Here is a 27,290-nt window from a genome sequence, read left to right on the forward strand (position 1 = left end):
TGCTAAAATTTTGTCAATTTTGTTGATGATTTTGAAGAACCAACTTTTTGTTTCATTGATTTTTCTCTATTGTTTTTCTATTCTCTTATTTATCTTTTCTCTAAGCTTTATTATTTCCTTCCTTCTGCTAGCTTTGGGTTTAATTTGTTTTTCTTTTTCTAGTTATTTAAGTTAGATTTTGGATTTGAGACCTTTCTTGTTTTTTAAATGCAAGTGCTTATAGCTATAAAATTGCCATTAGCATTGCTTTCACTGCACCCCATAAGTTTAAATATTTTGGGGTTTTGTTTTCATTCATTTCTCAGTATTTTGTAATGTAACCTTGTGATTTCTGCTTCCATCTATTGGTTGTTTAAAAGTGTACTGTTTAATTTCCACAGTTCAGTAAATTTTCCAGCTTTACTTTTGTCATTGATTTGTAGCTTCATTCTATTGTGGTTAAAGAAGATATTTTGTATGATACCTATCTTTTTAAATCTGTTGAGACTTAAATGTGTTGCCTAACATGATCTATCCTGGAAAATGTCCCACGTGCCCTTGAGAGAAAGGTGTTTGCTGTTGTTGTTGAGTGTTCTGTGTCTGTTAGATCTAGTTGGCTTATTGTGTTGTTTAAGTTCTCTTTTTCCTTACTTATCTTTTATCTGGTTCTATCCATTATTGTGAATAGGGTATTGAGATATCCAACTATTATCATGGAATTATTTCTCCCTTCAATTTTGTCAGTTTTTTCTTCATATATTTTGATGATCTTCATTAGGTGTATAAATGTTTATAATTATTATAGCTTCTTACTGTATTGGAACTATTATTAATATATAATGTCCTTTGTCTATTTTAAACTTGTTTTAATTTAAAATCTATTTTGTCTGCTGTTAGTATAGCCACCTCTCTCTTTTGGTTACTATTTGTATGGAATATCTTGTCCATCCTTTCACTTTCAACCTGCTTGTATCTTTGGATCTCAAGTGAGTCTCTTATAGACAAGGTATAGTCGGGTCATGTGTTTGTATCCATTCTGCCAACATCTGTCTATTGATTAGGGAATTTAACCCATTTACATTAAAAGTATTACTTATAAGGAAGGACTTAATTCTGTTACTGTGCTGTTTGTTTTCCATATGTCCTGTAGCTTTTTTTTTTTTGGTCCCTCGTTACTTTCTTCTTTACTGTTCAGTTGATTCTTGTGGTGAACTCTTAATTTTCTTTTCATTTCCTTTTGTCTATACTGTAATAGCTGTTTTCTTAGTGATTATCATGAGATTACATTTAACATCCTAAAGTTATAGTACTCTAATTTGAATTCATACCTTCAAAAACAAAACAAAACAAAAAACTATGCTTCTTTACAGCTCTGTGCTCACCCTTTTTGTTGTTAATGTCACAAAACATCATCTTTATACATTGTGCATCCCAAAATATAAACTAATAATTATTTTAAATGCATTAGTCTCATAAATCATATAAAACAAGATGTGTTACAAACCAGTTACAGTAATACTAGTTTTTTTTACTAACACTTTTTTCTTTTAATATATTAGTCTCTTAAATTACATAGAAAACAAAAAGTACAAATATAAACCATTGTTATAATAATAACTATCTTTTATAATTGCCCACCTATTTACCTTCATTGAGATCTTAATTTCTTCATATAGCTACAGTATTGTGACCAGAAACAGCAGCCTGTGACCAGAAGCAGCAGTCAATGATCAGAGCACAGATCCCCAATATTTGGAGAACAGGGTTCTTTTTGCCCACCCTGAAGCAATGCTCAATGTGCTCCATGCTGTGTGCAGAGCTGCCTGCCCCATGGCTAGGGGTGAAGGGTGGATAGCTGCTACTGTGCCAAAAGATGAAATTGACTGTAATGAACCACAATTTACCTTCCAAGTCTTCCTCTGGAAGTTGTAAGCTTTCACCAGACTCCAGAGTTCCAAAATAGTTACATCAAACTATTCTGCCAGTGCAATTGTTGTCTAGGTGGGGTACCAGATTCCTGGTGCTTCCTACCCCATTATCTCTCCAGAATCCTCTCCCACAATTCCTACCATTTTACCACTTAAATGTCATTTGAATATAGCCCACCAACTCCCCCATCCCCAAGCCAAGCCTCCAGATGAGACTACAGCCCTGGCCAACAGCTTGACTGTGACTTCATGAGAGACCTTGACAAAGGCTCTACCTGACCAAACTTTATTCGGGCTCCTGTGAGCCTTCTTGACTAGGCCTTACCTTGGCCCCCATCCTTGCTGGGCCTGCATACCCAATTGTAGCAAGAATCCCCTCACCCCTGGTATATGTTTACCCTTGATACCTGATCATACCCCTCATCCCCTACCCATGATATCTGATCACCCTGGCAGGCCTTCAGCCAGAATCCTATTGTCAGTTAAGCAAGAACCCCCCTAGCCCTGATGTCTCCTCTTAGTAATTTTTCATCCACTGACCCCCTCACTCCACTTATTGGCTACAAATCCCTAGCTGTCTTTTTTGTATTTGGAGTTGACCCCAAACTCTCTCACCTATTGCAATAGCCTTGACACCTATCACAATAGTCCTGAATAGAGGCTTCCTTTCCACTTTAACAAGCGTCAGAATAATTTTTTTCTTTAACAACCTTGAGCTAGAGGAACATAGCTAAGCCAACTTGATTCTTGACCCATAGAAACTACAGGATAATAAATGTTTGTTGTTTTAATCCTTTAAGTGTTAGGTGGTTTGCTACACAGAACTAGAAACTAATGCATGATGTATCATGGCTATTGTGATGTACTGCTCAAATTCCCCCTCCAGGATTGCGGCCCTCATTCTTCTACTGCCAGGAAAGCTGGCTGCTGGTAGTTTGCAGCTAAGTCCTTCTCCAGTTGTTGCCCTTAGTAAAGAAAGTTACCTTGCACAAAGATATGTCCCTTCCCCCAGAGACAGCCTGCCACCCAAAGATCTGTCCATGCAGGAGTATTAAATCCTGGCCCCTTGATCTCCAGCTTGGGCAACTCTGAAGGATCATCTCAGTTCTAGAGTGCCCTGGGGACCCACTGCAACCTCTGCTGCAACTGTGTCACAGTTCAACTTCTCCTTCTACCCAACCCTGTTTCTCTCATGTCCTCACAGATGTTGTTACCAAAGGCTCAGGGACAGTCCCCAACACACCTCTAAAATGCAAATCTCTGCCTGAGAGCATGCTTTCTGGGGACACTGACCTAAGACACTATGTGACCTGCAGCAAATACTTTACCTGTCTGTGTCTTGGTCTCTTCATCTGCAGAATGGGAGAAACACCAGTGTTCATCCCATAGGACTGTTGGGAGGATTCAATGAGTTTAAGCCCTTGGCATGGTGCCTGCCACACAGTAAGCACACATAAATACTTGCTGCTGTTATGATTACTATCTATCATATCTATAGTATTCCAGGCTTCTCTTTCCCCCATTCCTGCCACCACCCTCAGAAAACCAGCGAGTGCAAAGGTCTTGAGATAGCAGCAAGGTTGGTATGTTAGAGAAATAGGATGGAGGGCATGAGGCTAAAGGAGGAGAGTGTAGGAGATGAGGTCAGAGAAGCAGGCAGATCCCTGTTGGGCCCACGCAGGCCTTGTATGTTGGGGTAGAGTTAGGATTTAAGTCTAAATGAGGTGGGAAACCATGGCAGATTGAGAGCAAGTGAGTGATGTGAGTTGGTACATGGTTCTAAAAGCTCTGGCTTCAGGGATAACCAGTTGAAGGGCAGCAGGAGAGTAACTGGGGAAGGCTAGCGTGGTGAGGATCATGAATAGGGAGCTCCAGGACATGTTTTGGTCAAAGAGTTATTGGTGGACTAGATGTGAGGGGTCAGGAAGAGAGGAATTAAAAGAGAGAGAGAGAGAGAGAGAGAGAGAGGAATTAAGGATGTCTTCCAGGTTTTGACTTGAGAAAAATGGGTGGTTGGTAATAACACTGATTTAGATAAGGAAAAGCAGAAGAGCAGGTTTGGGGCAAGAAAGGGAGAACCCAGAGTTCTGTGTGTAACATGTTAAGGGTGAAGTGCTTTTTGGGCATCCAAGTGAGATGTCAAATCAGACCCTGGATGTGTGTTTGGATCCTCTTCTGACTGAGCCATACTGAACATAAGAAGCCTAGGAGGTTAACCACTATACATAAAAGTAGATTAAAAAAACAGATTTCTTCTGTATAGGGAACTATATTTAATGTCTTGTAATAACCTGTAATGAAAAAGAATATGTAAATGAATATATGTGTATATATATATGCATGACTGACATTATGCTGCACAGCAGAAATTGATATATTGTAACTTACTATACTCCAATTAAAAAAAAAAAGAAGGCTAGGAAGTTATAAATTAATTTAACCTGAGATAGAGTTAAGCTAACTGATTCCTTTGGAAGGTAAGGTTAATATTATTTGCCTTATTTATTAATGACTAACTAAAACATTATAAATCTTTTCCTCTTCTCATAGTCATTGATGAAGAGAACTCCACGTGGCACTGCAGCTAGAGGTTAAAATCTGGCCCAAAGATATCCTAGGGGTCATGACTTTAACACTGAGCATTTCAGTGGCTTAATCTGAGCTAAGATGGAAACTGCCAGAAACAGGTTTATTTTGCCTCCCAGCATGCACTTAGGGATGGATGGATGTGAAGCATCTTGCCCAGTACCTGATACCCTATAGGCACACAGTATGTGCCAATTTTTCTCTACAGAGCCCAGCTGGAACAACTACCACGTTTTGGTACAGCCCCTGCAATGCTATGATGGCTCAAATATGAAATTGTATTTCCTCTAGTCTCTTGAACTATGACTGCTTCTGGCAAAGGAAGGGCCTTCTTACTATAGGCTTCACCTCTTTGTAATAATAATAATTCTCTTTTTAAAAGCAAACATGTATACTTCTTAATATGATTTCAGATAAATTAGCTCATTTAGTCCATAGCCTTAAAGAGAGATGGGATTATCCTCATTTTACAGACGAGAAAAGAAGACAGAAAAGAGAAATGCATGAAATATCTTCTGCAACTTCCACCCCATCCTGGGTTGTGCTTTTCTGAAAGTTTCTTAGCCAGTGGAGGGGAGTGAGTTCACCAGCTGGACTTAAGCTTTCTGACATCTGGGATTCTTTTTCCTACCTGATGCCACATGGAGTTGAAGGGCTTTTTGCCAGGGTGAAGTGAGGACTCTCTGGAACTCAAAATTTGTGCCAAGTTAAGTATTTAACTCTCCTATCTAGAATTCTTGAGCTCATCACAGCTTGGAGACACTGCATTTCATTCAGGAAAGATTCCCAGACGAGCTGAGACAATTCTTATAAAAAGAAAAGAAAAGAAGTCTTGTTACTTTTCAATATTAAGTTTGAACAAGCAAGAACAATTGGAAACAACCGACATGTCTATCAACAAGTAACTGGATACACAATGGAATACTATTTATATACTATTGCTATCATGCAACAAGATGGATGAATTTCAAAGTAATTATGTTAAGTGAAAGAATTCAGACAAAAAAGAATACATATTGCATGATTCTGTTATTGTAAAACTGTAGAAGATACAAACATACCTATGATGTCAGAAAGCTTAATAGTGGTTACCTGGAATGGGAGAGAGGCACAGTAATGAGTGGAGAGACGATTACTAAGGGGCACAAGAAAACTTTTTGAGGTGATGGGTTTATTCATTATCTTGATTGTGCTGATGAATTATGGTGCTTGTATATATGTCGAAACATATCAAATTGTATGCTTTGGACATGTACAGTTTATTGTATGTGAATTATACCTCAATAAGAATAGCACATTGATTATAAAATTTTCAAAAACAGAAAAGTATAAAGAAGGAAATGAAAATAACCTGTGTTTCCACTATCCAGAAATAAAACCTGCTAAGATTCTGGTATATTTCCTTCCAATCTTTTTTCTACACACACACACACACACACACATTGAGAAGCAATTGTATGTTCAATTATATCATAAGCATTTCTCCATGCCACTAAAAATTCTTCTTAATATTAAACACAGATATTAACAGCTTCTCTATATTCAATCTTTTGCATCCCCCATTATTTAGTTAGCCATTTTCTTATTGGCTATTTCTCAAATTAGCCTGGTCCTAACTTTACACTATTGAAAATACCACTGCCTGGAACATCACCATACTATACCTTTGTCTAAATCTTTGATTATGTCCTTAGAATCTATCACTAGAAATGGAATTACTGAACCAAAACATACTTTATTCTGAATGTAGCTGAAACAGTGTACTGTGTTTAAAGGTCTAAATTTTTGCCCAGGTGATAGAGCTTGTGGTCAATCAGTCTTAGAACTTGACCAAACTGTAGCCACTGAAACTAGATATCAAGTGTGTGTTGGGTTGTGTGGGATTTGCTGATTTTATCTAAGAAGCCTGCCAGCATTAGTCCTTTTCCTGCAAATTCCCTAGTTTTTCTGACTAGCTTGACCTAGCCCAGCTTGGATGAAATGCTAGTTTTTAAAGTATATTATGGGATTTGAAAAGGAACAGGGGCAAAGGACAGGAAGATTGGTAGAAGGAAGTAGCAACACAGTGGCTTTGAATTTATTCATTATTTGGCAACAAAGATTTTTAAAGCACCTACTAGGTGGGACCTTGGTAGAAATCATGCAAGAGTTGCATCACAATGACTTTCTGAGAACTGAGCTAGGGGTGTGGAGCAGCAAAGATGTAGTTTGGAGAGAGAAAGATGAAAAAAATGCCTTTAAGAATTTCACAACACAGTAAAGGTAATTATTACACATCACTTCTAAGATGTCAAAAGGGCATCTCAAACATGACATGTCTTGATCTTCCCCCTAAACCCGTTTTTCTTTCTCCCAGACTTCTCTATTTTAATAAACAATACAACACACTCAGTTGCTCAAATCAAAGATCTAGGACACATCCTTTATTCCTCCCTATCCTGCTGACAGGATTCCAGTCTTTCAGTAAATCCTGTTGAATCTACCTACACAATATAGAAATACCCTATCAACCCAACACTCCACCCTGGTGTAAGCCACCATCGTTTCCATCTATATAGTCTCCTAACCTGTCTACACTCAGCTACTTTTGCAGCTCCTCAGTCCCTTCTCCAAAAGCAGCCAGATTGGTCTTTAAAGCATCAAGCCATGGCAGCTTCCTGGTTAACGCCTTCTGATGGTTTTCCATTTCATTTAGAATAAAATTCAAACTGCTTTCCATGCCCTTCAAGGCCCGTATATTTATCTGGCTTCTGCATTTACCTGGCCCTCATCTCCTACTATTCTCCTCCTGGCTCACTGAGTTGCTGCCATGCTAACCTCAGAGGCTCTGCAGTTTGTTGGCCCCTCTGCCTGTATTGCCCGCATGGATCTTGCATGGCTCTCCCTCACTTTCAGAACGCATTAAAAAATTTCACTCTCAGGCCAGCCTTCTGTGAGCAGTCTACCTAATATAGCCATGCTTAACCTCCCCGGTCCCCATCACTGCCACCTTTGAAGGTCTTACACTCCTTTTTGCTTCTTCTCAGCATTTATTTGTCTAATATATTCGTGTGCACATTGTTTGTCTCTCCCACTTAGGCACTATGTTATGTACCATTAGTGCAGGAACCTGATTTTGTTCCCCATTCTATCGCACTGGCTGGAGCGTAAGAAATATTCATTAAATGTTTGTTGAATAAGTGATTAATGAATATCATAACTATAATTGTTTTATTCATTTGTTGATTTGTTTCGCACATCTCTCCCCTCGTGAATGTAAACTCCATGAAGACTGGGATCCATTTTGTTCACCACTAACTATACCCCACTAAGTTCTGAATCAGGACTGTAACGGTGACAAGAGCAAAGCGATCTTAAAGGAAGGTGGGGGGGGCGGGGCACTAAAACTGATGGGCAAAGGGAGGTTTCACAGACTAAACGACCTATAAGCTGGAACAGAAACAGAGTAGAAACTGAAAGAACAGAGATTTCAAACAAAATAAAATTTCAAACAGAGGTAATCTCGCGAGGTGTTGGGCAGCCAAGATGGCTTCCGGAACCTGCCGCCACACTTAATATGGCGACCAGAGAGCGTTCCCGGAGGAAGTCACGCGAGAGTTGGATCACAGACAATGTCCGTGAATTGAGCCGGGGGTGTGGAGCACCCAAGATGGAGCCGGCAGCCGGCGGTCCCGGCCCGCTGATCTTGAACAACAAGCAGCCCCAGCCGCCGCCACCTCCGCCGCCGGCAACCGCACAGCCTCCACCTGGCTCACCGCGGACCGGCGGGGGCCTCCTGCCTGGGGGAAAAACCCGAGAGTTCAACCGCAACCAGCGCAAAGACTCGGAGGTCAGGAGCTTCAGGGGGCGAGGCTAGCACCAGGCGGGCGGCGGCTGGGGGCCCGAGCCCGGGGCCACTCTCGGGTCCAAGCTGGGTTTCCTGGAGGGTTCGGCAGGGAGGTTGTCATTTAAAACCAAAGGGAGCAGGAAGCAAGGCTGGCATCCCGGGGCCGAAGGCGTGAAGGCTGGGTCCCCGCCCCGAGTTCCGCCGCCCAGCAGAACCTCCCAGAGCCGGTGTCCGCTCGTTTGCCCCTCTGTGGCCTGGGCTGTGAGCGCGGCCTTGGGGTCCCAGCCCTTGGGGAATCTGCTCCCTGCCCCACTTAAGGGGTGAAGAGTCAGTGGTCTGCGTGCGCTCCAGAGGGCGGGAGGCTGCACCCCTGACCCCGAATCATCTTTTGCTTCTAGCCCTGTGGGTTCCGCAGCGCTCGGCGGACGGCGTGTGTGGGCAGGGAAGGGACTGGAGAGGGTTGAAAGGCACCTCGAAGACAGAGCTAATTTGCACTAATAGTACTACCCGCTCCCAAGGTTGCGAGGGGAGGGGGGAGGAAACAGCCCTTTCCACTCTGACCTTAACCACTGCAGATTCAGGCCATGGTTTGACAGTGCCATGGTTTGACAGTGCCTGGTGTTGATGTGCCCCATGCGCCGATGCTGAACTGTTAAAGATCAGAAATATACATTTAAACATGCGTTAGGGCCCAGCAGTCCCTCTTTTCTTGCTAGAGCTGTTCCTCCCGTTCCGTAGACACCGTAGTCTGGAGCTGCCTCGTCACCTCACCCCGAGTTAAAGAATTACTCCCACTGCTTCCCATTGTAGAATTCATGAATGAAGACACACACGTCGCAGCGTTTTAGGGCTTCTTAATCAGCAAGTTCCCAGAGCACTTACTGTGAGGTCTCCTTCATCTGAGACAACCCCGAGGCTGACCAGCAGTCAGGTGCTTATTGAGAGGGAATTCCTCCTTGTCCAGGCATAACGTACCAGGTCATACCAGAGAGTGATGATACTATCTTTAGACACGTGAAATCAGCTTCTCTCAAGCTTTTGTTTTTGTTGGCAAGAGCAGACCTCTGGTAAAACATCAAAATTTGGCAAGTTCCAATTAGATGCACTTTGAGCTTGAAGTGAATTACTTGAAAAAGCAACAAAACTACTCTTTTAGTAGCCCTTGCTTGGTGGACTGATTGGACCGCAGTGGTGACTTCTTAATTTTTCAAGTATGGAGGATTATGAAAATGGTAGGGGTGAATCCACCTTCATCATGAGAGGAGTTCTACTTTTAAAATAAACATTTTCCTAAGTGACTATTAAGTGCATTTTGATGCATTTAAATATCACTTTCTATCCATTAATTTCCATGTAGACGCGACACGTGGAAGGCCACTTCTATTTAACACATTTAACACAGTTAAGCTGAGAGACCTGTGTAAATCCATTTTCTTAAGAGATACTGATGCGGCTCTTTTTTGAGTCATTGCTGAAATCAGTAGGCGGGGAGCCTGAGGAATGCCTGGAGGACAGGGAGGCATGTATTTGATGAGAGCTCACTGTGTACTCCATAACTGATTAGTCCTTAAAAAACCTTCAGGATAGATTTTTGTCATCCTCATTCCATAAATGAAGAAACTGAAGCTCAGTAACTTATGGAAGTGTCACTCTATTACCTCTGAATAAGGAGTAGAGTTCTTTGTGATATTCGCTGTTTGTGGCTATATTATATCATTTTGCGGGTGGTCTTTGTCTCCCCAGGCAGATTGTAATTAAGCCCGAGGACTACCTTTGTCTTCACCTCTTCTCTTTTCCCAGAATAAGGCTTCCAAGATGGTGTGTCCTTAGTAATCACCTATCCCCAGCAGTAAAAAGATTCTCTTTGTCATTCTCTCTTGTGTGTGGGAGGGAAGCCATTTCTGTTCAGCTGCTGCCTTCTCTGTCTGGTAATTCTCACTGCAGTTTGAGAGGAGGGCGGGAAGGCTGAGGGTGTCAATACTCATTTTATCCTGAGCTCTTGATAGCCCTCTAACCAGAAAGAAATGAGGCTTCCAAAATCTCAGCACCATATGAAATGGTCATTTCACTGCACAGAATTCAGAGAAGCTTTAGTGTTCATTCATCCAACAAGTATTTGAGTCTAAACTATTCATTCATTCAGCCATTCATGCCAATTAGTGTGTTGGGCATTGTGAAATCATTGGTGAGCAAATGTTCACTCTCAGGGAACTTAACAGTCTCATGGGGAAGAGGCAGACACTAAATAAATACATGTGTGCATATATAATTATGAATTATGATAAGTGCTCTGAAGGAATAGTGCAAGATACCCTGAGAGGGCTTATTAGGCAGACTTGAGCTCCCCCAGGAGAAAAAATATTGTGACAAAACATCAGAAAAGTGAAGACAATGACGTCCCATAACACAACAGTGTCTCTGGAAACATATGTGTTTGTCCCTTTGGAAAACACTCACAGTTATCTTTTGCATAACTCTCCTGTCCTCAACAGGGCTATTCAGAGTCTCCAGACCTCGAGTTTGAGTATGCTGACACGGACAAGTGGGCTGCCGAGCTCTCGGGTAAAGCACAGCCTTCCTATTATTTGGGAATACCTTTTTCCTTATTGGTCTTTAATAAAATTAAGAGTGAATGTCGTTTTGGAGTTCATTCCCCCCCCCCCCCCCAGTTAGTCCTAGTAGTGATATGTATATATAAAACATGTTCATTATTGGAGTCAAGCCCTGTGTATCTCATAACTTTGGCTTGTCCTTGACTTTTATGAAGCACCTCTGTGTGGTCAGCTCACTTGGCTGTGGCCCAGTCCCAGCGTGGACACTGATATTCCTTGGCCATACACAATCCCCCTGACAGTGGTCTTTCCTGGAACAGGGGGTCATGAGGAATGCCAGGAGGTGTGCTTGCATCTGTGCACATTTGTCGCTGCTACTGCTGCTCACGTGTAATATGAAGTCAGCCTGAGCTGCTTCTCTAGCCTCCACAGTACAAGGCCTATTCTCGGGCCGCTTGAGAGACACATGTTCATGGTGGCGGGCAGCCTTTGGCATGGCATGGTGGGCTCGATGTGCGTCGGACTGGAAATGCCCGGGTTTGTGCCTAGCTGGCATTCTGGCTATCAGCTACAGGGGAAGTCAGCATTCTCTCCTTTGTGCACATCAGGGCACTAAGACCCCCTCAGTAATTAGATAGTGTAGTCCAGGGGTCACTGCAACTCAGGGACAGCCTAGAAGGCAAACACCTTCCCCTCTCTGCTTCATGTGACACCTGCTGTGGGACATGGACCTGGAGATGATGAGACTTTGTTCTTAACAGAGCTTTACAGCTACACGGAAGGACCAGAATTCCTGATGAATCGAAAATGCTTTGAGGAGGACTTCCGGTTCCATGGTGAGATGATTTCCCCCACTTCTTGGCTCCTTTCCCTTTGCATCATGAGAGCTGCAGGGCTTCTCTTAGTCAGCTGAATGACCTAAGTCATCCTGGAGAGACCTGAGAATCCTGCTGAACCATGACTATTCAAGGCCAGTTGTGACATTTAGAGTGGGCTTGTAGGTACTCTGGTGGTGGCTTTTCAGAATGTGAGTATTGGGGGGAAAAACCACGTGATTAAAATTGCACCCAAAGTAGCTTTGTTTCAGTCTGGAAATTCAGATTCATAGAACAGTGTGACCTCATCCCGTACATAGAGAGTAATTTATCTTCCTGAGTGTTCTGGTCCTGTGGCAGTCCTGAATTTTATGGGTTAACATGGTGTCCATTCCACTGTGAGGATGTTCCCAGGCTCCAGTATAAATGGTTTCTCACTCGGCAGTGACAGATAAGAAGTGGACCGAGCTGGACACCAACCAGCACCGCACCCATGCCATGAGGCTCCTAGATGGCTTGGAGGTCACTGCCAGGGAGAGGAGGCTGAAGGTGGCTCGAGCAATTCTCTACGTTGCCCAAGGTACTGAGTGGACACCCTGGTACCCCCTTCAGTGATGTTGCCTAGTCAGATACGGGCAGGGACTTAGTGAGCTGTGCCCTGTGTTTGCAGGCACCTTCGGGGAGTGTAGCTCAGAGGCGGAGGTGCAGTCCTGGATGCGCTACAACATCTTTCTGCTCCTGGAGGTTGGCACATTCAACGCTCTGGTGGAGCTTCTGAATATGGAAATAGAGTGAGTTCTTCTGAGGGACTTGAGTGGAGAGAGGGAGGCCAGAGGCAGAGGGACAGAGCTGGCAGAACTAACTGGTTTTGAGAGGGTTATATGGGCCACATGGGGCTGAGGGGCTGGTCCCAGGCTCTGTTCTGACCAGCCAGGTGGAATAACAGGGGAGATGCTCACCCAAACCTTGAAGACTAATGAGGGGTCTTGCAGCTCACTAACACCGGAGATCTCTCCAGACAGTGCAGGTCCTGCCCAGGCCTACAGTGCCCCTCAGAAGGAAGCCTCTTGTTTTGAACTCTCTTTTGAACCTGCAGACTCCATTGTGTTTGCTCTGCAGGTTTCCCCTCAGCAGGAAGCCAGGCACAAGTCTGACACATGGGCTCAAACAAAGCCTGCTCTAGCCTGTGTCTCCGTTAGTCTCTTGCTTGGTGGGCAGGTCAGCTGCTGCTGATCTGAGGAAAACACCATCAATTATAAAAGCCCTCATGAGATGCTTATATGCCCCAGGCATTGTTCTAAGGACATTACACATACTAAGTTATGTTAATGACGGACGTGCTAGTACCATCTCCATATTACAGATGAGGAAGCAGAGAAGATTGAGTGTCTTGAGTGACAGAGAAGTTGAGTGTCTTGCCCAAGGGCACGTAACTATTAAGTGTTAGAACCAAGATTCAAACCTTGGCAGTCTGGTCTGGGGCCTGAGTCCTTACCCACTGAGTCCTGTGGGCTTTTGTGCAGTCTGGGTACAGAGCATAGTGTTTAATTCCCCTGTTGGGCAGCACTTTGTCAGGGGAACCACTTCTCTTCCTTCCTGGGGGAAGGCACTGACTCTCACATCTCTCCTGCAGCAACAGTGCCGCCTGCAGCAGCGCAGTGAGGAAGCCAGCCATCTCCCTGGCTGACAGCACCGACCTCAGGTGAGGCGAGCGGCAAGCCTGGGCTCCCTGAGCTCTAGCCAGAGAACAAGATCAGAGCAGGGCATGGGAGGATGCCTTTGGGTTTCCTCGCTGTGTGTGTGTTCCTTCACACCCTAATCTGCACACACTATAATCTGCAGGTGCCATGTGCCTGGTGTGTGATCAGTAGGCCCTACTGAGGGCTCTCCCCTAGGTAGGACCCTGGGTTGAGACTCCCAAGGAAATCCAGGGTGAAGCCACTTAACAGAGCCACAGTGAGGTGAGGCCTCGTGCCCACACTGCTGCCAAGAAATCTGGTGCTGTAGCATTTTGCATCCGGATGAAACACATGATGTGGCTTCTTGTGCTCCCATGTTTTTGTGCACAGCTTGGCCCCTGTCTACATAGGGCTAGTCCTGACAATTCCTGGTGTTTCCTGGCTGCGCCGGAAGTGATAGCGACTGCTAAACAACAAGATCAGCTTCCCATTGTTGTGAGAATTAGAATCTGTCTCTTTTTGTGAATATGGAAGTTTTCAGACTAGATGTCCATGGTGTTCCCCACACTGTAGTTAGGGTCCCTGGCCATTGCCCTGCTCCTGCTGATTTCTACTCCATCACTTCCTTGTTCTCACCCTGACCATCCTCTGCTTTTTCTGATCTGACACCCGCTTCCACGGCTCATTCCTGCCTCTGTGTTGTTCTCATTCTGGGAGGCTTAGGGTAGTAAGTGCTTTTGGCCGTTCCTGTTCGTATCCCCCCATTCAGCAGCCATTTATTAAGCACCCGCTTTGAGTAAGCGCTTTGCTTGACCCTAGAAACACAAAGTAGAAGACAATCTGGTCCCAACCTTTACACCACAGACAGAGAAGGAAGCACCACAAGGTGCTCTGTGGGACTCTGTTTTCAGTTTTGACTATTTTGTAGCCCTCCCCCAGCACTCAGCCTTTGTGCACAGGCTTTTCTCACGTAAGCAGGGATGTGAGGAAACCAGGGGTGCTCCCTTGATCCCCCATCCTGTTCTGTTATGAGCTGGCTCTTGTGTCCAGGGTCTTGCTCAACATCATGTACCTGATTGTGGAGACTGTTCATCAGGAGTGTGAGGGTGATAAGGCCGAGTGGAGGACCATGCGACAGACCTTCAGGGCCGAGCTGGGTAGGACTCTGGGGACCCTGACTCGAGGCCCTGCCTGGGAGTTGAGACTGGGAGGCTTTGGGAGGGTCCTGTTCCTGCCTGTGATCCTGACACCTTTCGGCCGCCTCCAGGTTCCCCGCTGTACAACAATGAGCCATTTGCCATCATGCTGTTTGGGATGGTGACCAAATTTTGCAGCGGCCATGCCCCTCACTTCCCCATGAAGAAAGTTCTCTTGCTGCTCTGGAAGACAGTACTGGTGAGCACTTCCGTGTAGGGGCAGGAGGGAGACTTCTCACTGTATATTCTTTTGAATATTGAATTATATGGATACATAACTGCTTTGGTTTAAAAAACATTCTAAGAGAAGCTTCCTGAAAGGAAGTGACAAAAAAGTGTCACTTTTGGCTCACTGCAGCCAAAGAGGACTTGGCCTTTGAGTCAGAATAGACTGTTGGCTCCCTGATTCCTGGAAGCTGTTTTCTGCAGTCATAGAAAACCTTCTCCCAGACAGCTACTCCTGGACCTGGAGTTTGTGAAGTGATTTGAGGTGGGATTAGAGCTGATGTAATTGGGGCCCCTTAGTCAGAAGTCCTTTGAAAGAGGCAAGAATGAGTCCTGAGCCTGCATTTCCCTCAGGGTCTACTGTGAAACCTGACTCTTTTTCTAGGTAGAGAAGGGCTGGGTCTGGGAGAGCAGGCTGACCAGCGCCCTTGGCCAAACCAGGAGCCCTTCCCCTCCAGGAGGAGCGACCTGGGAAGAAAGTGGAGCTGGAGTCTGGACTCCTGCTCTCTCCCTAGGACTCGCCTTCCCTTTCAGAATGGGCCAGCTCTGCAGAGCCAGGGCTCAGTGAGGTTAGGCCCTCTTTAGAGTGGTCTACATGTTTGATCTTGGCCAGATAGCCTGTTGGTTTCTCACGAAGCCTCACTGAAGCCAGAGAGGAAAGCTGAATTGCTCAGAAACAGTGAACTAAGCAGCCTAAAATTGCTGAACCCTACTGGGATTTTGCTTCTAGGGTGATATTTAAAGGAGAGTTTTTTGGTTTTGTTTTTAAATTTGAGCATCCAACAATTTGACTTTGAAAGACTGACATGTACAGCTTTTGAAGTATTTGTGTGTCACCTACTTTTTTAGGTACTTGAAGCGTCAAGCATTCCAGGCCTTTTTTTTTTTAATTTTTTTTTACATTTTTTAATTGAGTTATAGTCATTTTATAATGTTGTGTCAAATTCCAGGGTAGAGCACAATTTTTCAGTTACACATGAACAGACACATTCATTGTCAAATTTTTTTTTCGCTGTGAGCTACCACAAGATCTTATATATATTACCCTGTGCTATACACAGGCCTTTTTTTTCTTGAAGAGTTTGCCGTACATACAGAGCTAAGTGTGTCTGTGCGCTAGGGCTCAGCCAGCCTGTGTGTCTCCCCTCCTTGCTCCCTTTCCTCCTCTCCCGTGCTGATGTCGCTCGAGTCTCCTGTGGGTGGATTTAGTCCCCTTGTTCAAAGGTTGTGTAGGTCTCTGCAAAGATGTTGGTCATGGTGTCATGAATGCTTTGGAGCCTGTCACAGACAGGGACCTGCTTACCCCGGTTCTGCACCCGTCTGTGATGCAGTGCACGCTGGGCGGCTTTGAGGAGCTGCAGAGCATGAAGGCCGAGAAGCGCGCCATCCTGGGCCTCCCCCCGCTGCCTGAGGACAGCATCAAAGTGATCCGCAACATGAGGGCTGCCTCTCCACCAGCCTCTGCCTCCGACCTGATCGAGCAGCAGCAGAAGCGGGGCCGTCGGGAGCACAAGGTGAGGGCAGCAAGGTCCTTACAACTCCTGAGGGTTCTAAGGTGCACGTGTGTGGTGGCATGGTCCCTGGACAAGTGATGTTGTTGGAAGTCCCCTCTGATCAGCAAGGCAGAATGAATGCCTTTAGGACAGGGACACTGTGCCCAGCCCAGGGCCCAGTTTGTAGTGGGTACTTGGGATGTGACACTTTGGAGGGACTTGGGTAAGAACTGATGTGTCACTTGGGCCCATCCTTGACTTCCTTTCTGGTTTTTCCGCTGCTCCTGGCTCTCTTCCTGCCACCTTTCTGTGTGATCGCTTCTCTAGCCTCCTTGCCCCCTTCCTGGTTCATCAGTTGGCTCTTGGGGTCTGATCTCCCTTCCTTCTGCTCTCAGGCTCTGATAAAGCAGGACAACTTGGATGCCTTCAACGAGCGGGATCCCTACAAGGCTGATGACCCTCGAGAAGAGGAAGAGGAGAATGATGACGACAACAGTCTGGAGGGGGAGACGTTCCCCCTTGAGCGGGATGAGGTGATGCCTCCCCCACTGCAGCACCCCCAGACCGAGAGGCTTACCTGCCCAAAGGGGCTCCCATGGGCTCCCAAGGTCAGGTGAGTCTCTGACCTCCCAAACGCTCTTAGCTCCTAAAACCAGAGCCCTCACACCCCTAGGCCTGGGACCTGGCCTGAGTCACCACGTGAGGTCCTGTGTAGGGCCAGGCTGACCTTGGCTCTGGGATGAGCCTCTCTTAAAGTGTCCAGTGCTGGCCCGCGGATGTCGGGGTGCTGGCCTTGCACAGAGAGGCCCTTGTGTGGCTCTTGAGTCAGTAGTGTGGGTTAGTTCTTGGTTAGACGTGATGCTAGTGAAGGGGAAATACGAAAACATTAAAACAAGGTTATTGAAGCAAATCCATCTCCACTCACCCTGGGGTTGTGTATAGTTATTAAAAGAAAATGATAGATTACAGAAGAATTTCTTGAGAACCGTAATTAAGATGTTTGAGGTACATGTGTGAATCAGTGGATGTGAAGGTACCTGGATGTACAGAAATTGTATCTGTTTGAAAGGGGGCCAAGTTAAGAAATAGGTGAACATATGAAAGGTTGGAGAAGTCATTTTCTTGATCTGTGTTGGGAATACAGAGCAGGTCATCAGAAAATGCAAGATAGGCTGATTATTTGAGACAGGAAAATATGACTCATATGAAAAAAATCAGTAGCTTATAGCTCTAATTGTAAAAGTGTTAAATATTTGAGAAATTCTTTTGACAAACTTGTTATTAATATCTGAATAGAGTAAGCTTTTAAGCTTTATGTGTCACCTTAAGTTTTTGGGTAAACTGTTTACAGATATTTTCAGATTATTGATCCAACAACATTATGAAGAGTAGCCTGAAGATTTCAGTTCTTTTTCTTCCTTTCAAAAAAAAAAAAACAATTGTGGGAGACCTTTCTCTTCTGGCTTTACAATTTCTGGACAGGCTATGTTTTATTAACCATGAGACCTTGAAATAACATTTAAGAAAGCCGCACTCTGTTCCTTTGGCAGAGAGAAAGACATTGAGATGTTCCTTGAGTCCAGCCGCAGCAAGTTCATAGGGTACACTCTAGGCAGGTGAGTGTGATCTGAGTTCCTTTTGAAGAAAGGGAGCAGGAAGTTCACTCTCCCGGCCTTTGGTGTTTGGGGACCCAGGCTTAACACAGGGCCATTGTTGTTCTCCAGTGACACCAACACCGTGGTGGGGCTGCCCAGGCCAATCCACGAAAGCATCAAGACTCTGAAACAGGTAGGTGGCTCTGGGTGAGCTTTGGGCCTAGTTTGGTCCCCAGGGAGTAAAGTGAGAGCAGCCCTTTGGGAGAAGCCTTTTTAGACTGTTGCCTGCCTGAAGGAAGCTAGGGTGGAGGAATAGGCAGACTGGCAGTACCCTTTAAAACAGTTCTTTATACGTTTTACTTACTTTAGCTGAGCTTTTGTGGGGTACTTACTGGGGGTTCATTAAAGATTACATTACCTGCCAATCGGAGTTTTAAGGAGCCTAGTAAATAGCCTCCCGTTTCCTTGCCCAAGTTCTAAGGCAACTGAGTTAGAGGAGTAGGCAGATGGAGGTTGAAATGTCAGCTTTATTGCCCATATAGTGGTTGGAGAATGGGGCATAAGAACACAGCAGCAACAGGTGTCCTGATAGCTTACTTCAGAATTAGGCAGACTCACCTACCCAGACCCAGGCAGTGCTGGGACCCTGCTAAGCCTGGTCAAGGAGCAGAAGAAGGCACAGGCTTTTCTTTTTCCTTAAGAGAGAAGAGAGAGAGAGACTGGGCCGGATGTCCCGTTCCTGCTCCCACAGTCACCAGTCAGCGAGGGGGAGGAGAGAGTGGGAAGGGGCAGGGAGAGGTTGGGAGTGTTTTGTACTTGGATGTCCCTCCACATGGGAGGGACCATCACGAGCGGAGAAGAGGTGTCTCCTCTAACAGCATGTCTGGAGTGTTAATGTTTTTGAAATATATTTTTGAAATTTGTAGGACTAAGTGGGCCTTGTGCAGCTAGGCTTTTTGAATACCTGATTCTGAGTACTTGACTGCTTGATTCTGCTTATAAGTTTTTCTCCTGTCACTGTAGCTCTCTGAAAGCCCCTTTCTCTCCTTTAATTTGCTTTTTTCCTAATCCGTGTGTGTGGTTTTTTACACTGGTTTTAAGAGGTGGGTGCCCACATAGGAAAGTATTTTGGGTTTGGGACTTTAGTTCAGGATCTGTGTGGTGACTTAGTCCTCTCTGAGTAGGTGGTGTTTCAAGGAAATTGTGTGGGGACTTTGCCAGGTGTGGGTGTCTGGCAGGAGAATGAAGGATGCTTTCTCCAGCGCCTCTCTCCCTCTCTCTCCAGCACAAGTACACGTCGATCGCAGAGGTGCAGGCGCAGATGGAGGAGGAGTACCTTCGCTCTCCTCTCTCGGGGGTGAGTTGGCGGCCTTCCTCAGCCCACAGGATCTCACAAAGTGCCCCAGGACTACCTTCAAAAAGCTCCCAGTCTAGCTCCCGCTGCAGGGGCAGCGTGTGTCAGGTGCAGGGCTAAAGAGCAGGACTCTGAGCCAGCCACCTGCCTCTGAATCCCAGCTCCACCACTTGGTGGGCGGTGACCTATATGAGGGCCTGGATCTCTTTCTGCTTTCATTTCCTTGCCTGCTCAATGGGAATGACTGGAACCTTCTTCGTAGAATTGTGGTAAGGATTAAATGAGTTTTTACAAGTGCCAGGCATGTTGTCTTAGTCGTTTGCCATCATTACCAACATCATCACTGGCATCCACACTCAGACATTCTCCTCCAGTCAGCTGGCGAGCTAGCTGGCTCATGAGATCGTTGTCAGGACCAGGCTTTGTGCTTGTACCCATTGTGCCCATTGCGTTGAAAGGGAGAAGAGGAAGTCGAGCAAGTCCCTGCAGAAACCCTCTACCAAGGCTTGCTCCCCAGCTTGCCGCAGTACATGGTGAGTGCTCGTCCTCTGAGTACCCTCCTTGAGGGTGCTCTGTCTCGGCCCCTTCGGGGGGTTGTCAGTAGGTGCCTGCCATGGGATCAGCCTCCCCCCTACACTGGCCTTGAGAGCGTGCCTGCCGGTGTCCCTAAACCCCTCCTGCTGCCTGAGCACCTCCAGAAGGACCAGCTCTTAGGGCTTACTTCAACCCCTGGGCTCATACGTGCTATCTCGGTGGTCTGCTCCTCCCCAGATCGCGCTGCTGAAGATCCTGCTGGCTGCAGCTCCCACCTCAAAGGCCAAAACAGACTCAATCAACATCCTAGCAGACGTCCTGCCTGAGGAGATGCCGTGAGTATCAAGTCTCAAGTATTGTACAGAGTACGTGTGGTTCCTGTGAAAAGGAGCAGGGCAGGGTGGAGGGGAAAGGGGAAATGTTTTCCTTTCAGTCCCAGTGTTTGCTAGATTTTTTTTGCTGTTGCTATTCTTTGTTTTGTTTTGTTTTTGTTGTTGTTTTGGCTTAACTTCTCTGCAGGTTAAGTTTAAGGTATTCCTGGCTCAGAAGGAGGAAAATTTACTGGGTTAAATATTTAGTTTTACTACTTAGGGAAATGGCTTAATCTAGTTGGCTTGGATTCTAGTGTAGACTCTGCCACTGAGTGAACCCCTGAATGAACTGGGGAAAGGCATTTGCTCCTCTGTAAAATGAATTGGGGTGTGTTTGACATTTCCCCAAATGTTCCCTCAAAAGCTATGTGTTAGGGACATCCAGGATGTATAGTTTTAGCTTCTGGACAAAAATCAGCCAAACTTGAGCTGGGTGTAGATTCTTTCCTATTTGCTGGTGAACTGGCATCCATAATATTTCTGAATGTCTCAGGGTGATAGTGAAATCCTTAGGGGTTCTTCCTCCCTGGTGCACTGACCTCATCTTTTTGATGTGAGTACAAACCAAGATCATGTTCTACTTTGAGAAAGACCTGGGCCTTGACCCAATCTCTTATCAGTCTGGCATTACCACCTAGCTCTGAGCCCAGCTCCCTGGTGGCTGGGCCCCTGGAGTCTGGCGATGATAGCCAAGTGAGGGAGGAGGCAGGGATTGGCTTAACACCAAAGGGAGTATCATAGAGCACCAGGCCATTGTGATAGTCCTTGGAAAGAGGATTCCAGAGTCAAATTGTATCTCCTCTTAGAAAGATTTATAGTAAGAACTCCTAAATTAAGAAACTGATTTAACTCAATGCTTCCTAAATTTATATGACTCCAAAACCCTTTTTCCCCTTAATATGAAACATCTCAATACACTGAGAGTCTATAGAATATACTTTGAGGAACACAAGTTCATATGGTGGCAGAAGCTTAGGGGAGATCTTGAAATGAGAAGTTCATTTTTGGAGGAAAAGCAGGGAAGTAGGCCCAGAATGTGTTTGGGGCATCACAAGGAAGAAATAAATTGTGCTGAGCTGGATTGCTTGGGATGTGGGTGGGAGGAGCCTGGCCTAACCTCTGAGATGTCCGTAGGGTGGGTGGTGAGGTGGGTGCTTTGCCCAGAGAAGGCTCAGGAGCCCTATCTCTCCTGGGAGCACCCTGAGAGGGCTGCTGCACATGCCGCTGGCTCACCCGGGGGATTGTGCTTCCAGCACCACAGTGTTGCAGAGCATGAAGCTGGGAGTGGATGTGAACCGCCACAAAGAGGTCATTGTTAAGGCCATTTCTGCCGTCCTGCTGCTGCTGCTCAAGCACTTTAAGTTGAACCACGTCTACCAGGTACCTGCAGCATCTTCCTCCTGCCCGCTGGGCCAGGGCCTCAGGCAGGGCTGCTCCTCCAGCCCCAAGGAACAGAGGCCTTGGCCTTCAAACCCCCTTGAGCTCTGCCTGAATGTTCTAAGACACAGTCCTCCAGCCAAGGTCTTTTTATCACTGGAGGAAGGAGGGTGCATCCCAAGGGGCATGCTGATTTTTTTTCTTGTTGGTTTCAGTTTGAATACATGGCCCAGCACCTGGTGTTTGCCAACTGCATCCCTTTGATCCTCAAGTTCTTCAATCAAAACATCATGTCCTACATCACTGCCAAGAACAGGTGATAAGGACCAGGGATCAAGAAGGGGTGGGTTTGGCCAGATGGCTGGGCTCCCAGCTGGCCTCTCCCACTGAGCGCATTCAGCACCCACAAGCCAAGTGTCAGGACACAGAGATGAATGACGCACAGTCTCTGCCTGTGGAGGACGCCAGTTTGTCAAACTGAGTCTAGCTATTAGTGACAAGTGACTCATCTGTCTGTGCCTGGGTGGAAGGGGGCTCATCCTGGGCTCCAGTACTGCCGTGCTGCCCTCACTGTCCTGTGCTTTTTTTTCCCTTTCCTTTCTTTTTTTTCTTTCTCTCTCTCTTTTTTTTTCCAAGGAGGAGACTGGTGGGGCTGCCTGCTCTCTCAGAGGAGCTTGGCCATGTGCACTGTATATAATGCCTTGTCTGCTGACTCTTACCCTCCACCCCCTCACCTGGGGCCAGCTGTACTTGACAGTGACCGCTCATCAGTGTGATACACCATGGGCTGAGCTGTTAGCCAGACACAGTCTCCAGGAGGGGCTTGGCATAAATTAAGTGCCTTGAGAAATCTCCCTCTCCAGCCCCAGATTTATTGCTGTGAGGGAAGCAGCGTCTCTATCCCTCACAAGATTACAAGCTTGTCTCTGGCTACAGAGGAACCTCACAAGTTCTGTTGTAGCAGGTATTTCGCTGACTTATAGCTGGGGAAACCAGGGTAGTGCAGACAAGGTAGATTCCTTTTTCTGCTCCAACAAGTGAGGCAGAAAGGCAGGAGCCAGCTGTTGCTCATGGTGGGCACCTGGGTTCTCTTGCCCTCTGCAGCATCTCTGTCCTGGACTACCCTCACTGTGTGGTGCATGAGCTGCCAGAGCTGACTGCCGAGAGTCTGGTGAGTAGCTAAGCTCTTCCCTGGTAGTCCCTTTGGCATGAGAATTGGTGGTGGAGAGCCTGCCCCGACCCACACAGCAATAGAGGTGTCTTCACAGGTGAAGTCACTGTCAAGTGCTTGGCATTTAAAGCACTGTAATCGCAGAGAAGGGTTGAGGGAGGGACCTTGCAGAACAGAAAGATTTGGTTTAGGGATTTTTTCTAAACCTAGGAATGTGGTCTTCGGGCTGCGTCTGACCCAGAGCTCACCTGCTCGAGTTGTTTCCCTCTGCCCACTCTGTAATTCTTTGGGGCCACAGCTCTGAGGGAGCCTGGGTGCCCCAGGTAGTGGGGCCTGAAGCCACAGCCCCCAATATCATGCTCCATGTTCCCTGCAAGAAAATTCTAGGGAGCGCCCTCTGCCCTCTGCCAGCTTCTGGGATGGAGATCCCCCTGGGCCGAGAAGAGGAGAGGAGAGGGTTGCTGGTCCAGGCATGGAGAGACCCAGCAGTGCTGAGATGATACATGTGAGGGCCTCTGAAACTGCTGAGCACCTGCAGCTGTGCAGGTGATGGTTGTTCTTGGGTTTTCCCTGCAGGAAGCAGGTGACAATAACCAGTTTTGCTGGAGGAACCTCTTTTCTTGTATCAATCTGCTTCGGATCTTGAACAAGCTGACAAAATGGAAGCATTCAAGGACGATGGTGAGTCAGCACAGTCAGCAGGTGTGACACCTGGAGCTCAAAGCAGAGCACCGCATGCTATCCTGTCCCCTTCATGTGGGGAGCTTGCTGCTATAGCCGCATCCTTCTCACCTCACTTTCCTGTAGCTACATCCTTGCATTTTAAGGGCTGATCCCTGGTTCCTTGATGAGTTGAACTGGAAGCTGGAAGCAGCTCAGTCATCCACTGAAACAAATCCACATGTGCAGAAGGAATTATCTGTATCCTCTTAATTTCCACTGGTAACAAGCCAGGGTTCTGCAAGGCTGCTTAACCCTGAGTCTTTGGGGTGGGGTGGCCCATGAATTCTCTGAAATTGTACGTATATGTACATAGGGATATTTCTGGTGAGGGTATTCATAGCTTTCTTCAGATCCCAGAGTGACCTGTAATTAGAGTGACCAACCATCTAGATTTGACTAGGACTGTCCTGGGTTTAGCAGTGGAAGCGCCCTGTCCCAGGAAACTCCTCTGTCTGGGGAAAACTGCGACAGCTGGTGACTCTGCTCATAACCCCAAAAGGGGTTGCAGCAGGGTGGCAGTGCCAGCATTTGTGTCTGCCCTCAGCGTGGGCCTCCCTTGTGCCCCTTCCCAGATGCTGGTGGTGTTCAAGTCAGCCCCCATCTTGAAGCGGGCCCTGAAGGTGAAACAGGCCATGATGCAGCTCTATGTGCTGAAGCTGCTTAAGGTGCAGACCAAGTATCTGGGGCGGCAGTGGCGAAAGAGCAACATGAAGACAATGTCCGCCATCTACCAGAAGGTGCGGCATCGGCTGAACGACGACTGGGCTTACGGCAACGGTGAGGCTCCGTGCCAGGCGGCTGGAGGTGGAGGGGACGAGGTGACAGCTTTCTCTCTCTGCTCTAAGCTTCCCTCTGAGGAACCTGGAAGAGCCCAGCTTCTGCTTTTGTAGCATCAGGATGGGAGCTCTGGGAAGGACTTGGAGAAGCTGCCCAGGCTTGGCGTCTGTGATCACCCCTCATTCCTCTTGGTGCCTCCCCTTGAAGTCATTGCTTTTCCAGAAATTGTCACAAGACTTTTTCTGTCCTCTCATCCTTTCTCCTTCCCCCCGCAATTGCCTTGGTTCAGCATTCTCGCAGCTCCTGATGGCTTCACTGCCTCCAGTTGCTTTCTCTCCGTCAGGGCTTCAGACTTTGCCCTAGTCATCTTTTTAAAATGCAGAGCTGCTGGTGGTACCTCCCTGAGTAAAATCCTTCATTACCTTCTGATTTCCCTTAGAATTAGAACCAATCCCTTAAAGCATTTAAGGCCCACACATCGTCCCTTCGTGTCCTCAGCCCAGCCTCTGTCACACCCAGGGCTCTGGGCATATGGGGCGCTCAGTGCATATTGGCCACATTGTCCCCCACTTTTGTTCCTTCTCCCGGCAGGATGCCTCCCCTACCCCCTCAAACTGTTCTGTATTCGCATGTGTTCCTCGTCTTCCCCCACCCCCGGCAGCCACCTTGGCTTCCCGGGCAATGTGGGTCTTCCCGGGGCTCCCTGAGCATGCTGCCTCACCCTCACAGTTCCTGGCCCCAGCACCAGGGCCACGGGGCTGCGTCTGCACTCCCAGCACCCTGTGAGTTTATGTGGAGTCAAGGTGGCCCACAGCACCTGGTCAGGGCATTGAGAGAATGAGCAAACACAGGAATCTGCAGGTTCCTGCTCTGAGAACCAGAGAACCAGGGAGACCGTGACTTTCAGGGAAGCATGTTGTCCCTGTGGCTTTTCTTCACCGGCTCCATGTAAACTGCAGCTGTAGCCTGTTTCTCCATAGATCTGGCTTTTCCCCTTTGACCTGACTTTCCTTTGTATCTAGGAAAGAAGTCCTGTCAGTCTTCCTGAGGATGGGGCTTGGGGGGTTCTTGCTCCCAGTTGACAGTCAACATTCCAGGCGCAGGCCAGCCTGGCCCTGAGCTGCAGTCCACCCAAGGGGAGCTGCCACAAGGGCTTGGCTCCTAACCATGTCTTCCTGCTTTGTCCCAGATCTTGATGCCCGGCCTTGGGACTTCCAGGCAGAGGAGTGTGCCCTCCGTGCCAACATCGAGCGCTTCAACGCCCGGCGCTACGACCGGGCCCACAGCAACCCCGACTTTCTACCTGTGGACAACTGCCTGCAGAGTGTCCTGGGCCAGCGCGTGGACCTCCCTGAGGACTTCCAGATGAACTATGACCTCTGGTTAGAAAGGGAGGTCTTCTCCAAGCCCATTTCCTGGGAAGAGCTGCTGCAGTGAGGCTCCAGAGTGGGAGACTGGAAATGAAAGAAGGGGTGATCTCAAGGTACCCCAGGGGCTATCCTGGTTCCTTGCTGCAGTGCTCCCATTGCCCTCCAGGTGGCGGCACAGCCCCACCGTGCCCTCCTGAGCCAGCCGTGGGCTGGTGGGCCAGTCTGGATCTGGCCTTTTGTTGATTCCCAGTGTCCTGTTCAGGAGCGGTCATCTCTCTGCTTGGGATCCTCTCTTTCTTCACTCCTCCCCAGGCTCTTCTCTTGGACATGATTGGTTGCAGCTAATTTGTCATTTGGCCTAAGGCTGGGAAAAGCTGGGTGGACTGGGAGTGCATTACATCTGAGTATCAGGGGTCATGCTGACTCTTCCTGAGACATGCAAATCCTTGGCATGTCAGCTTGCCACGGCCAGGGCTTAGGGTGAGAGCCAGGACCAGAAAGTCAGAATCTTGGTTTTGCTTTGGGGGGTTTCTTATGTCATTCCAGCCTTCTGCTAAGTTTCATCCAGAAGCAATTGCAAAGGCTCCTGCAGCTGCCTCAGTACTTTTTTGGACAAGGTTGGGGTAGGAAGAGAAGCTTCCCTTAACCAGAGGTGCCATTTACTTTTTTTTTTTTGGTTTGCAGGGGTCTGTAAATACCTATATATAAATCTGTGTGTGTTCTCTTGTGTCCTGTTGGGGAGTTTTTAATGTGTTTGTGTATTCCGTTTACATTAAAAGGAAGCAAAAACAATGTCCATTGCCTTGTCTGTGGGAAGTATGACCCCTGAATATCTCCTCCAGGTCTAGAAAGTGGGTTTTTTTGCCAGCATTGATAGGTCACCTTCTTGTCCCCTGCCAAGCTGCCCACCTCTCCTGTTTGAAGGGGAAGGGGAGGGGGAGTTGGCACTTATCCAGAGTGTTCTTTCCACACACGTCTGGTATCACTCCAGGGCTCCCAGCCCCCAGGGCTCTGGGTTGCTGGAGTGGTAAGTTGTCTGCACTCCTGGGTTTGATGTAATTGCAGTAGGAGCCCCGGGTTTCTCTGGATCACACCCCTGAGCTGGCCTCAGCCAAACCAATTTCAGTGTTATTGAGAGAGAGACCAGGTCAGAGAGAGGATCGACTGTTCTGGGCCCTCACTGGGGCAGGTATTTGGGACTGAAAGGAAACTTAAGTGCCCAGGGCCTGGGGAAGCCGGCCATCAGGAGTCCTAGGAAAGAGAGTGTCGGAAGGCCCAGGAGCCCTCATGGCGGAGAGAGAAGCCAGGAACACCCTGTGGTCGGTGTCAGTTTGAGGCCCCCTGGAGCCTGCACCTGGCCTTCAGATCCCTGGACATGTCTGCTGCCACCTAGCTCGATCCTGAGGCTCTGCTTCTGAGGATCTTACCATTCTGATGCTGGGAAAAGGCATGTTCCCTTTTCAGAATTGCTTAAAATTCCCTTATCTTACCCATAGGCCAGGTATAGGGGGTTTTAAGTCTCCAAGGGATCTTGACTTACATTCTGGGGGAAATCTTCCCTTTGTTGGCTCCTGCCTGCAGTGTCTGCCGGAGGAACCTCAGTCCAGGCCTGGAGCTGGACCTCCAGCACAGGCCTTGATGTGCCAGCTTGATTAAGAGCAGCCTGGACAGCAGCCAGCAGTGTGCTCCTTATGTAAGTCACACAGCCTGTGAGATGGGACGGCCCTGTGATTGGCCAT

General features: G+C 47.2%; 1 protein-coding gene across 1 annotated transcript; it reads left to right on the plus strand.

Annotated features, from left to right (window-relative positions):
• The first annotated feature begins 8,097 nt into the window (after window positions 1–8,097).
• On the plus strand, window positions 8,098–26,343 carry STRIP1 (striatin interacting protein 1). Its single transcript, XM_006194767.3, has 21 exons — window positions 8,098–8,322; window positions 10,812–10,881; window positions 11,633–11,707; window positions 12,132–12,266; window positions 12,357–12,477; window positions 13,320–13,388; window positions 14,416–14,522; window positions 14,633–14,760; window positions 16,118–16,300; window positions 16,675–16,892; window positions 17,830–17,895; window positions 18,004–18,067; window positions 19,160–19,231; window positions 19,687–19,761; window positions 20,000–20,097; window positions 21,387–21,513; window positions 21,726–21,826; window positions 22,615–22,681; window positions 23,258–23,362; window positions 23,977–24,181; window positions 25,371–26,343. The coding sequence occupies exons 1-21, from the start codon at window positions 8,143–8,145 to the stop codon at window positions 25,616–25,618; spliced, it is 2,514 nt and encodes an 837-aa protein (XP_006194829.2). The 5' UTR covers window positions 8,098–8,142; the 3' UTR covers window positions 25,619–26,343.
• The last annotated feature ends 947 nt before the right edge of the window (window positions 26,344–27,290 follow it).

The sequence above is a fragment of the Camelus ferus genome, chromosome 9, assembly GCF_009834535.1.
Source record: "Camelus ferus isolate YT-003-E chromosome 9, BCGSAC_Cfer_1.0, whole genome shotgun sequence".
NCBI lineage: Eukaryota > Metazoa > Chordata > Mammalia > Artiodactyla > Camelidae > Camelus > Camelus ferus.